The sequence below is a fragment of the Anolis sagrei genome, chromosome 4 (assembly GCF_037176765.1).
Source record: "Anolis sagrei isolate rAnoSag1 chromosome 4, rAnoSag1.mat, whole genome shotgun sequence".
NCBI lineage: Eukaryota > Metazoa > Chordata > Lepidosauria > Squamata > Dactyloidae > Anolis > Anolis sagrei.
The window spans coordinates 42,877,408-42,891,473 of NC_090024.1; the positions used below are offsets into that span (position 1 = coordinate 42,877,408).

A 14,066-nucleotide genomic window follows, 5' to 3' on the forward strand; every position below is an offset into this window, starting at 1 on the left:
GTGGCTGTGTTGGACTGGATGAGGGCTAACAAATTGAAATTGAATCCAGACAAGACAGAGGTTCTCCTGGTCAGTCGTAAGGCCGAACAGGGCATAGGGTTACAGCCTGTGTTGGATGGGGTTACACTCCCACTGAAGATGCAGGTTCGCAGTTTGGGAGTGATCCTGGACTCATCACTGAGCCTGGAACCCCAGGTCTCAGCGGTGGCTGGGACAGCTTTTGCACAGTTAAAACTTGTGCGCCAGCTGCACTCGTACCTTGAGAAGTTTGATCTGACCACAGTGGTCTACGCTCTGGTTACATCCCGAATAGATTACTGCAACGCACTCTACATGGGGCTGTCTTTAAAGACTATTTGGAAACTTCAACTAGTCCAACGGCCAGCAGCCAGATTGCTCACTGGAGCATCGTACAGGGAGCATACCACCCCGTAACGTCAACTCCACTGGCTGCCGGTCCAATTCCGAGCACAATTCAAAGTGCTGGTCTTGGCCTATAAAGCCCTATACGACTCCAGCCCAGCTTACTTGTCCGAACGTATCTCCTACGTTCCACCTCATAGTCTAAGATCTGCTGGGGAGGCCCTGCTCTCGGTCCCACCAGCTTCACAAACACAGCTGGTGGGGACGAGGGATAGGGCCTTCTTGGTGGTGACCCCCGCCCCCCTTCTGTGGAATTTGCTCCCCAGCGAAATTGGATTGGTGGCCTCCCTCCTTTCAGAAGAAAATGAAAACGTGGTTGTGGAACCAGGCTTTTGGCTAATGGATTTAACAGCATCTGAACAGTGAATTGGACCAGATGGTTGTTATAATGGAAATACCTTTATGACTGGATAACTAATGCTGTTTTAATGTATTGTATTGTATTATTTTATTTTGCTTTTATTATTGTAATTATTACTGCATCGAATCGTTGCCATTGATAGCCATTCTGAGTCTCCCTACGGGTGTGAGAAGAGCGGGGTAGAAATGCTGTAAATAAATAATAAAATATATAAGCACTGGGTGTTTGAAGTATGGTCTCTTTGTTTAATAAAGCGAGTTGTGAATATGTTGTTTGGTTGCACATGCAGCCATGTTGCTGAAAGGGATAAGTGAACCAGAAATCCTAGTATTATAATTTCCTGTTTTGTGTAAACTAGAAAAATATGGCTAGCTTCAAATGAGGTTTTCCAGGTACAGCATCATAATCTTGTATTATTCTGGAGCCATTACACACTTCTTCTGAAATGAGAAACTATGCTTAATGGAAGATTGCTTACCTTGTGCTTATCCATATTTCAGTTAACATGTTGGGATAGGGCTGTCCAAATTCTATTGATGACTTTGTACATTTTTTGTAGCTCAAAGAAAGCTAAAGAGAAGACATGTATGTGCACTTTGATAGTTTTCTTCTTCAGATGCTGAGTTTGCAATAAGTTGACAATGACTTTTACGGTGAGCTGACAGTGAATGACACCAACACTTAAGGACAGAAAATATCTTGTTAGAGTACACTTTCAACTTCATGTATCCAAATGTTGATGAGAAAGAAGACAAACACTTTAAAAAGTTTTTTTTTATATTCTTCCGCATTATTATCTTTTCAAAAATAGTGGGATCCAGCAGCCACTACCAGAGCTTTGCAGGTTTATTTTCTTTCATAATTGGGTATGTATTGTGAGAGATACTATGTTGCAACTTGATTGGGTCCAAGTGATAATGTATTGGTTAGTACTATATATGTAATTATTATGAAACTTGATCTTTTCTAGTAGTTAATACCTGCATTTATATCTGTCCTAAAATGAACAGAGATTAAAATAATTGTGTTCACAATGTATGCAAATGTTCATAGCAAATGTGTGATGAGCTTTATGTCATTGCTCATGCAAATGGGTGATGGATACATGCAGATGGCTCAGATAAATCAGTATTAAATTGTAAATATGCATGAATTAAATCACACTTGCCCAATTGATTTTACCATCTCTTTTCTAAATACTTCTAAGGTTAGATCCAATTGTAGTGTGTAATTTCTTACTTGCCTAATCTTAACTATTTTCCCATATTCCCTTTCTTTGCATTTACGGTATATTCTTAAGAACAGCTTAAAAACCCAACAATCTACCATAGAGAATGCCCTTTAAGGAAAGCCTTAATTCTGTACTGTCATACTAAATCTAAATCCTCAATATGAAATTAGCTTTATTTCTTGCTTTATAGATCCTCAAGGATTAATTATCTTCCGTTAAAATGTGATGGACATGATGCTAAATCATATCTTCCACTATTTCGCCATCACACTCATCCTTTGCTAAGCTCATTTTTTTTCTGGGTTTCTTGCTTCTCAGCATTGGATTTGGTTCAGCTATGTCTTTTATCTAGAATTCAATTGTTCTTATTCTTTGAGCTTAATTCTCTTAAATGTTTTCATTAATCCTATCCCTTCCCCTGCCCCTGAGTCAAATATTTAATATGAAGTGCAATAAATATAAATGAACACAAGGCTGTTTATAAGAGTATGCCCCGTGTGTCCTGTAGTTAAAACCCACTGAATTTCTTGCATTGAAATAGGAAGTAATGTAGGAACTATTTCATTGAAGTAACAAAGGAAATTAGAGAGAAAGGGGCATTTTAAGTATGGTTCAAAAAGTTGCTGAAGCCCATTTGTTGGGCCTCTTGGGGTCCACAGACCACAAGCTAAGAGGCCCAGGTGCAGGCATATTTACAAAACATTAGAATCATAGACTTACAGAGTTGGAAGAGACCCCAAAGGTCACCCAGTCCAACCTCCTCTTATGTAGGAACCACAATGAAAGCACCCATAACAGATGGTAATCCAGCCTTTTCTCAAAAACTTGTAGAGGAAGAAAGACTATCACATGGCAGCATATTTCACTGCTTTATGCTTACCCTTTCCTGCTTTTCCTTCCAGAAGGGTTTCCCCACAATGTTGCTTGGGCTGCTCTGCATGGATATGCAAGCCCTGCAAGGTGGACACTTTTCCTTCTTTTATTATTCTGTATACATCTTCCAACAAATACTTCCCCCCTCCCCCAATCAAAGGTCATTGAAACCAAAAAGTACTATGGATTGGCATTTTAGTATGTATGCAATGTTTAATGCAAAGTGACTTCATGCAGAGAACTGAAATGAGACAGAGATGATTCATTTACACATTTATTTACTATTCTGCTTATTCTGGCAGATTGAAATGGAGAACAATGCCATTAATTTTACAGACATTTGACAGAAAATAAACAAATATTTTGATGTTGAACAACTGTACAATACAGACTACCACATGCATATTTATATGCTGATTGGTGCAGAAATAGTTAGCTGATCAGCAAAATCTAGCATAACCAAAAATAAATAACCACGTTCCTTTTCATGGTATTAAAATGCAGCTGATATGGAAATATTGATATGAATACTGTTGTATGTGAAATTCTATTAATGGTATACAATGGACAGAAGAGGGCAGGAAACTTAAAAGTGGCGTTCTCTACAGAAACAAGGTGAAACCAACACATTTCTAGTAAATACAGTAATGCAACAAAGCATGTCTGATGCTGTTACCATTGCAAAATGCCCTACAAGAACACTGTAATGTTTAGCCCTCCCCCATTCTTAAAAGACAAATCATACAGACAACAAAAGCAGCATACTCTCCCATTTTAGATGGGGCATTTTGTAAAGGCAGATGAATGAGATTAGACGAGACTTATCATATATGCATGTATTTCTACTGAAAGTATGTTCTTTCCATTAAAAAAATATATGAGGATATGTTGTTAGTATAGCAGTTTACAATGAAATGCTGCCATTCCATTAATACTGAACAATAGTCAAGACACACCTATTGTGCCAAGATAAAAATTTTAAAAATAAATACTGTTGTGCTTTTTCCCCAGCAGCATTGGTAGCATACATAGAAGAAGAAGGAGAAGAAGGAGAAGTAGAAGAAGAGTTAAAGTTACTTAAACTGAGTTCATCCTACTGTAGATATGAAACAAATACATGATAACACAGAAAATATAAAGGTGAAATTATACATATTTCATGGTTATTTACAATTAACCCACTGCAATAGGCTAAGTGCTGAGCTTTGTTCTGTATGGAAAATCGATCCCTAAGTGCTTTAATGTTATCTGCATGACCGGTGCTTACTTGCATATTATGTGTGTGGGTAAAGCTCTGCATAATTTCATGAGAATATATATATAGAAGTATAATGCTACAACTCTGCCCTACTCTCAGTGATATAGGATGGGGGTGTTTTTCTTTTAAATTGTCAGAACTGACAGAGAAATTGCTTTGTTTGAATTCATTAAAGGATGTTCGTGTTAAATTTTGTTACATTTTAAATAATGTTTTGGACTGGAGATTGGCTGGAGATTTGCCTTCTGTTTCCTGAGGTTTGCAAGGAAGTGGTCTTTCCTCCTCCAGATATGTGTGTGTGATGATCTCTTGATTTTTCAGCTATCTGTGGCCTTTCTGAGAAGGAAATTCCTCTTGAGTAATGGGTAATGTGTAGTGAGACCCTGTACAGCTGATGAACAAAAGTACTTTCAGTTTGCAGTTGTGGATCTTTGGATCTAAGGCTTTATCTCTGCCATGACAAAGAACCTCCTTGTGAAATGAGCACAATAGAACAGTGTTAAGATAAATAAGTGGAAATGCACAAAGAAATGGTCCTTTCACAGAACAGCCAGTCTCATGAAAAGCTCTTCCATGCTCCTTGCAGAGGACATGAATGAACAGACATTGGTATGAAGGAGATTCTCCATGAATGGATTCAATCTGGCAGCCATTTACATTCAACAAGTGGGCAGAAAATATCATGTAGGCCTGAGTAAGATCTTATTTATTGTAAAAGCATCTCCACCTGAAGAGAACAGCACCCAATTTCTTGTTACAACTAGTTTAAGTTTTGTTGGATTTGATCTTGATTCCAAAACAAGGGCAGATGGGTTGGCAGAAGAATTGCTATTCTCAGACTGACTTTGCTTGACCTCTCAGTAGCCTTTGATTTCTTAATGAACAAACCTTTGAATGTAACAATGGCCTTTCAGATGAATCACATATATCCCTGTGTATCATAGTTTGCAAATCCCCCACTACCAGAGTGCTATGATGTTGTATTGGCCAGTATCTAGAAATCCATTCACTGGATGGTTGGCATGATTGATTCATCATGTCTCACTGAAACTCTCCTGGAGTATCTTTTGGGGATTGGGTGCATTTTGGAGGATTGTTTAAAGAACATTTGTGAATCCCTTTTGTGATTTTCTGCTGGAAGAGAACCACCAAAGCTGTGCAAACATGTTTCTTTGGAACAGAAACATTAACACAATCAGCCTCCAGCTAAGACTGACAGCATAATTATATAGATATAATGGACGAATGGAAAGGACACGGCAAACTGATTCAGTAGAACTATCTCAACCACATATATAGAGAGAGTACAGGGAATAGTTATGCAATGCTTGGTGTAATTGTTTGTTTAGAATTGATTAAAAAACAAACAATTAAAACATAATCTAGATGTATAGTCCTGTTGCTTGCATGCCATGTTGTGCTATTTGTTTACATGGCTTACCTTAACATGCTTCTTTCTTGCATTGATAGGAGGTTCGACTTGATGACTTGAGATCCCTTTCCAGTTCTACAGTTCTGAGTTTCAGTTCTAATATTAGTTTTAGAAAGAGGGCATAGTGCAGTCAGTGGAGAGGTATTTATAGTCCTACAGTTTCTGTAAGTTGATGGCTTTTCATTCTGCAGTGTAGGTCTACAATTAACATTCTCATCTTTTTGTACTTCCAAAAATATATGTTAGTGGTTCTCATATCAAGACATACATTTCCTTTTCTATATGGTCAGGCCTCCATGTTTGCTGGGATTAGGGATACAGGGACCCCACAAAAGTGAAAGAACATGAATTAAAAATTACTATTATTATTTTCCCGAGAGAACACCTCCCTAGAAATATCTAGATATATCTCTACAGTCAACATCTGCCAGAAGCTGACCACAGAATTTTACTGGAAGATCTAGTTATTCCTGGAATGGTGTTTTCTCTAGGAATCACTAGGTCCTCTAGCATGGTTCTGTGGTCAATTTCTAGCACAGTGGAGGACCTGGAGGTTTCTAGATAAAACATTTAAATCAAATCTGTTAATAACTGGATCTACAAAAATTAAACCTGCAAATGTGGAGGACTGATTGTATTCCCAAACCATCTTCTAGTGATGTTTTAGTGATACCAGTTGATTTTATAATTTATAAGATCAGGACCAGAAAGGCTTAAATACACTCTTGGCATTTTCATGACTTCAAAGGGCAGAATATATGTGGCTTGTGAGATGGGAATTACAATCCATGGATTGAAACAAGTCAGGAGCTCTTTAAAATAAAACACCTGTGAATGAGAATATCAACAATCTTTCTGACATGGTACACCAACAGTTCTGAAAACAGAAAAATATTGTTTCTAGAGGTTTTTGGACTGCAACTCCCCATATTCCTTGGCTAGTATTAAAAAATCACTCTTTGCAAACTCTGAATTATCCTACATGAAAAGAGTGTATTTTAGCTTTGGTGGCCTTAAGTCATGATGGTCAGTGGAGTTGTATTGTGTAAAGATTCTGATTTAAATCACAATTTCATTGAAATCATTTATCAAACTCTCATATGCAACCTAAGGCCAAGGTTTCATTTCACCCTTTGTGTGTGTGGTCATTATACAGTTGTTGTAATAAAGGCAAAATAAATAGGACAGCATTATGTTTGAAAATATACAGAAATTACAGAGCAAGGTTATTTAAAAAGCTTACTTGCCTTGAAACTAGTCAACATGGATATCTATAAGTGAAATAATATGAATAAACGAGATTTGTGAAATACAAGAGAAGTCACTGAACAGATTAAACAAAGTGCCACATAATTAAGTTACATAAAAAATTAGAATTAGTTGGACAGCCATGAAGAACAAATGCATAGAGACTTAATGACCAGGTATTGTATTTTTGTTTTTAGAAATGATACTTAACTTCAAGACTGATATTCCTCAGAAAAAGACCTGAAGATGCTTTATTTAAAAGTAAAAGGAGGTACTAAAAGAGATTTAAACAGTTCTTTTAAAAATGTGTTTCATTTTTGGTCCAAATAGAGAAATATTTGGTGCAAATTCTGGAAGGACTACACTCAACAAAATCAGTGAAAGGTTTTATGTTGATGGCAAATAAAACAATTAAAATATTTTGGGTCTTTTTTCAACCAGAAAAGATGAATCAGGGTAAAGTGCAGTACTGCGTTTTGTGATTTAAAACAGAAAATAGATCACATCTTGAATCCGCAGAAGGTAATCAATAAACTGGGTGAAATAAAATACAGACTTTGAAAGCTCCAGTCATATATTGAGATTTTCAAATTAGAGTTTTTCTCCTGTGATGAATACTGAACACATTGTGACAGAAGATATCATGAAGAAAATGTCATGATTTACATTTAAATTTGCTAATTGCAAAAATTAAACCTAGGCTTTGATATGAATGAATTCTCCGAAAGCAATTATTTAATGGAAATCTTCAGTTCAACTTGACTTGAATCCTAAAGGATAGTCAAATTATAGGTAAATCTATTGTTTGAATGGGTCTACTCTAGTTGGAACTAAAGATAAATTACAAATCCTTGCCCAAGTTTTGTGAGAATGGTACTATTTCTGGGCATGTGTTTTCTGACTTTGTTCTCAGGAAAGGGTCATCACACTGGTATTGTGAAATGGAGAATATCTATAATTGGAGTGCCTAAATATGGAAGATGATGGGCAAATGACACAGTGCTCTCAAAGAAGTGAATGTCCATTATTCATTAACAAAATCTGTCTTCCAAAAATAGTACGATTTTAACAATAGTACATTCAGTTATTTCAATAGTAATATAAAATGTTTTAATTAAAAAACCATCACTTTAATGGCTGTTTGGCACATTTCATTGCCATAAAAATAGTTTTATTACATAACATAATGGGAACTTGTCTGTCTTGATATTTGGCAGTTGTTATTATACTGAAATTTCAATTTCTGGTCATTAAATCTTGCAGAGTTTTAACAGAATTTTATTCAAAGCTTGTAGGTGTATCTGTGAAAACTATACAAATAAAAAATTGTCAGAACTAACAGATTAATGAGGAACAGTGTCATCTATTTAAAGAAACAGCTTATAATTGATGAGCTTTTAAACAGAAAGCAAGATAGGTGAGATGCATTTAGAAGTTGCAATTTTGCAACATAAGTCTGTACAAATCCTCCAGGCAGCAGACTGCGAAGGAAATATCTGTGTCTCAGGAAACCTGTTTTCCACAGATCCTTGATAACCTTAGATCTCCCCCACCAACCCAACTATTTACAAACGTATGCATTTTGCAGGCTCAAAGCACCTTGTTTCACATCATTATAAACACATGCATCGACATTTCATCCTTTCATGTGCAAATTCCAGAATTTGAGAGGGAAAAAAGTTAAAATATTTTTTTTAAAAAAACTTATCTACAACCATAAGCGAAAGATGGGCTCCAAAAAGAGCTCTTTATTTTACTCACTGTTCTTGCATTGTTTTTTCTCCTGATTTTCTTTTTTTTTGTTACAAAAAAGCATTTTTCACTTTTAGATTAAACAGTATTTAAACTAAACAACTCCTCATGCCATGCAAAAATAACATTTTAGGTACTTTTGAGGCTTCCCGTCTTTTAGTTCATAGGCATTACTAACTGCGGTTTTAAGAAATGAGTTTTGCAATTTATTGCTCTCTTAACTAGTCACATGCTGGTTTCCCGTGTAGGACAAAAATCAGTTTCACCGGGATTTGTATGGATTTCTTGGGGAAACAAATGGTTTTCCATTTTGTGACCTTCTTGGCTATTGTCCCCTTGTACTTCCTCACCAACACGATAAATGTCTTGAGTACAATTGTGACCCAAGCTTTTGGGTGAAGAAGAACTGACTTGAGACTCTTCGGTTAAATGGTTCCCATCTTTGTGTTTATCCCCAAAGTAGTTTTCCTTGGTATCTTCCTGCGCATCATGTCTTATGCCAGGTATCTCCATGAAATCTTCTTCTTCTCCAGTATCCATTTCAGTGAAGCTTCTTCTTTCCTTTGAAGGGAAAGTAAAAAGCCGTTGCTTTGGAAAAAGTGGGGATGATTTCTTTGAAGTTCCTTGGCTAACCAATGGTGCATCGGCACCTAACAAGGGTCTGTCCCCCTGTGGTGAATTTTCTTCTAAAAGAATAGTGCTGATATGTTGTGGGGTTGATTGCATAAAGTCACCAGCTGCCATAACTGGCAATGGCCTTGCAGTGCTTGGAGGTGTTTGTGGAGCATTTCCTCTGCTTTCCTTAAAATTAACCTTGAGGGACCTTGACTTTAATGGGTTGCTCCCCTTTAGAGAACTTTTGGGACTCTCCATAGAACTGTCAAAGTGCATATGACCATGAAGCAAGAACTGAGAGCCGGTGTTATCCATGCTCATGGCTGTATCAACTGGGCTGTAGTCAAAGGTCACATCTCTAGGTGCAAACATTTTATCTCTTGTGAATGCTAAAAGCTGGGAACTCCTTGCTCTTTGGTCTTCTAAATGGGCATGCTCCATTGGGAACCTTAGCTGTAAGTGAGAACTGGAGTATGGAGGAAGAGGGGACCGGTCTGTCTCAGTGAAATCCGTTGCACAGCTGGCAAAACTGTCAATGCTGGAAGTGCTTCTCATGTCAGTGACTATATCTCTGGGTCCTAATACTAATGGGTCATCTTGTCCAATAACTTCTTCCATTTCTATTTCTTCCTCATAAAGGGGTTGTGCTGATGGGTCCTGGTAGGGTGAATTAAGATTAGGCTGAGACTGAGTTTTAGTAATTTCATTATATAACATTTCAAGTTTCTGAGCACTCAAGTGTTGGGGACTGGAGGTTGCTGCAGCATTGTTTAATTGTTCTTGGGAATCTCGCTGGCTTATTTCTTGGTATTTATTGTCCAAGGATTTATTAGAACTTGCTTCAGACAAAGCACCCCTGGCCCACTTCCAACGACTTGGGGATAAGTGGTTATCATCAGGAGTTTCCTTTGAATTGGCTGCTTCCTCAGTTTTGCCAGAATCTACAGCTACATCAATCAGTTCCATGCTGCGAGCAAAGGCATCTTTTAGATTCATTGAAACAATGCTTCCATTTCTTTTTGCTCGCTCAAGTGCCTCCCTTCTTTTGATGGCTTTCTCCTGCCGTTTTTGCTCTTTGTAAAACTCTGAGAAATTGTTCACTATGATAGGAATTGGAAGGGCTATTACAAGCACTCCAGCAATACAACACAGTCCTCCAACTATTTTACCTAGCAAGGTTTTGGGATAAATATCCCCATAACCCACCGTAGTCATCGTGATGGTAGCCCACCAAAATGATGCAGGGATACTTGTAAACTTTGTAGCATCTTCATCTTTCTCAGCAAAAAATACAAGACTGGAAAAGATCATAATTCCCATTGCTAAAAATAATATGAGTAAGCCCAGTTCATTGTAACTCCTTCTGAGGGTAAATCCTAAAGACTGAAGTCCTGTTGAATGTCTGGCAAGTTTAAGGATCCTTAATATTCTCATAATACGGAATATCTGAACAACACGGCGGACATTTTGGAACTGCAGCACACTTTTGTTGGACTCGGTGAGAAAAATTGTGACATAATAGGGCAAAATGGCCAGCAAGTCAATCACATTTAATGGACCTTTGAAGAACTTCCACTTGTTTGGAGATGACAAGAAACGCAAAAGGTACTCCATAGTGAACCAAGCTATACACACAGCTTCTACATGTGCTAGCTGCGGATTGTCATTTAGCTGGCCAAATTCATCAATTACTTGAAGTTCAGGTAGCGTGTTGAGTGACAAAGCAATGGTGGACAGTACAATAAATAAGATGGAGACAATGGCCAAAACCTGTAAAACAGAAAAAGGAAAACAGGTGTTAGCAAGTCATAATGAGTGTTTGAAATTTCACAAGAAGCAGATCACATTCAGTATGCTGCCTTATACAGCATGCTATCTTATATAGCATATCTGACTGGCTTATAGAAAGGCTTTATGTGAATTGCTACAACATAATCCTTAATTTAGGCCCTGATCCTATGCAAACTTACTTGAACATAACCCTCATTGATGACAACTGGAATTATTTCAGAAACATGGGGTTGCACTGCTTAATTACTGACTCTTCTGATTTTATAAATACCATCTCTGGAAAATGTAATCAAACTCAAACATACATTGGCTTTAATCGGTTATGATTTGGCATATGCCCCCAACAGCAGAATTTCTCTACTGGTGGTAGAACCCTTTTCTGATGGCTGATTTTGGAGATCTGCCCACACAGCAGTCCAAACCTCTTACAGCCCATAATGCTGGCACAAAGTAGGTCAGGGTAAAGTTAGTCCTAAGTAATCTCTAACATCCTGAAAACTGCTAACTTTGCTAGTTATGATTATGTTCCAAGACAAATCATGGTCCTGAGTTTTCTACTTCTTAATTTATTCATGTATATGGAGAATCTATGTAATGAGTTTAAATCACAAACATTTTAGTGGCTACTTCATATTTAAGACCTTGCTTTCCTGAAGGTTTGATCTCCTTTGCTGTGAAAAACCCATCTAATTTCAATTAATATTCAAATTATCACTACTAATATATTGCTATTTAAAAGCAATATATGAGTAGTGATAATTTGAATATTTTGTGAATATTATTTGGCACAAACTGTTTAAGTTACATTCTGTAGTAGCAACAGCTGCAAGTGTAACAGCAACAATAGCAACAATAGTACTTTTATTATTTGAGACTTTTAATTCATAACATGTTATCTACCATCAAGCTCTGGAAAAGAGTAAGGCATTACTCCAAATAATCAAGTCATTAATAGATTTCAAGAAACCACCACAGAGTTATCTCTAGACCAGGCAAACAATTTCGTTACTGTGTCAGAAAGAGTTATATGCATCATTTGAGAAAATGATGTAGAAATACGGCAATGGATACAACACTAAAAGAAGAAACGAATGCCACAACTTGTATACATTTACACTGTCTTTTTTAAAGTCCAAATTAATCAACTATGTATGAATTAGTCCATATTTCTAAGATGAAAAATTAACACCTTCTATCAAACCAGGAGAGGAGAAAGGTCACTATACGTTCTAACAGTCTGATTAGATGGGCACAGAAATGTTAACACAACTGCTTAACATTTGCAGTGTGTCCCATCAGTAGGTACCATGTTGTGGCTAATAACTGCAAATGCCACACTGAGTCCCCTTGGGAGTATACGGGGGGGGGGGGGGGGAGGTATTAATAATAATAATCATCATCATTATCATCATCATCATCATCATCATCCATTATGTAAATTAAAATTTTCAGGTTTTACCTACTATGCACAGTAATCATTGGGAGACATGATCCAAGTATTTTTCTACTATCTGACATAGTTTTTAAATCATTCCCAATATATCACAGAAGAAGGAAGAAGTTCAATATACTTTAATATTTCAGATTTTAGTAATTAGTTCAATTATTTCTAAGTGAAAAGAGAATGGTCAGGCTTGATAAAATGCAATATTCCCCTCTTGGAAAGTCTTAAATAATTTCCTGCTTTTTATTAATAGCGTTACAGTGAACTGTATTCTGCTTTGATATTCAATTTAGATTTAGTGAAATGATAGGCAGAGAAAATGAGCAAACGAAAGTAGGAGAGATAGCAAAACTCTCATACGTATTTCTCGGAAACCGTTTATTTTAAATAATCTTATGTTCAAATTATGTAAAGGTGTAAAAGTATCTCAAATCTATCTTATTTCCCTATTAGCAAAGCACTTTCAAACATCCTTAGCCTGTGTATGCCACTAACAGGATGCTAGCTATGGTCAAACATATCAGAGTCTGCACTCTGTTCTTTAAGTCCCATACGTTCAAAAAGCTGCCTGGATGTTTAGTGTGAGAGCTTCTCCAAGGGAAAATCTTCAGGGAGGAGTGATAATAAAAGGCATATATTATATTTTTCCTCAACAAGCAGATGTTTACTAAATTAAAAATAAAATCCTGTGTTTTATTTTAAAGCACCAGGATCTTTGTACTTGTTCTTGGATGAGAAACTAACACATACTAGGTGTTGCAGACTATATTTCAGAGCAAAAAACTGCCAAAACCACCCTTGAGTCTACAGTCTTTGTATGTACCGTTTTATCTTTCACCAATGCCAGAAATAAAGTATCTGGATTTGCTATGACTTTTTCAGAAAATTCTGCAAGCAGATGACATGTCTCTTGTTTTGCACGTTCACTATTATTGCAAGGTAAGAGTTGTATAACATTTCTTGTTAAAATTTTGGTTTTGTGAAGCAGTTTTTGAATTTGAAGAAAAATCCCTGTTGCATTAGAATCAAATATTTAGTATTTTTCCGGTGCTATAACTCCAGATTTTGCTCCCTATCATTAAAAGATGGCTTTGTTGTATGCTGGTTCTGCACCTTCCACATCATTAAAACAGAACAGTTTGAACATCATTATAGAAAGTAATGGGAACAGAGAGAATGCTGTAGAACAATATGATTGACTATAACCCTATGCAAGAATTTGCTGTAGACCAATAAACGAGTCACTACTATTTAAATATCATTACTGAAATAAGGTTGAAAAGGAACAAGTAGGGTTCACTGACAGTTCAAATGGTCTATATACTGGCAATTTGTTTGAAGTACAGAATTATTTTTGGTGAATTTCTACTGTAGCACACAAGTGTGAAACTCCTTCCTTTGAGAAGTCTGTTTGTCTCCTTTCTGTAAAGCTCCAGATAAACTGATTTTACTATACTAGGCTTTCATTTTGGTTTTGTGCTTTCAAGTAATTTCTGAATGATGACAACACCAAGGCAAACCTGTACTGGGCTTTCTTGGAAGAATTTCTTCAGAGGTGGTTTGCTATTGCCTTTCTCTGAGGCTTAGAGAGTGACCCAGATCACCCAGTAGGTTTCTATGTCTTAGTCCAATAGTGAA

The 14,066-nt window shown here is 36.7% G+C and overlaps 1 protein-coding gene across 2 annotated transcripts in view; it reads right to left on the minus strand.

Annotated features, from left to right (window-relative positions):
* Positions 1 to 3,149: 3,149 nt before the first annotated feature.
* KCNB2 (potassium voltage-gated channel subfamily B member 2) overlaps positions 3,150 to 14,066 on the minus strand; it is a 205,978-nt gene continuing 195,061 nt past the window's right edge. For both annotated transcript variants that reach the window (XM_067467396.1, XM_060775479.2), the window contains exon 3: positions 3,150 to 10,963. In XM_067467396.1, coding sequence (XP_067323497.1) covers positions 8,804 to 10,963 — 2,160 coding nt within the window. In that variant the 3' untranslated portion in view covers positions 3,150 to 8,803. The remainder of the gene's footprint in view (positions 10,964 to 14,066) is intronic.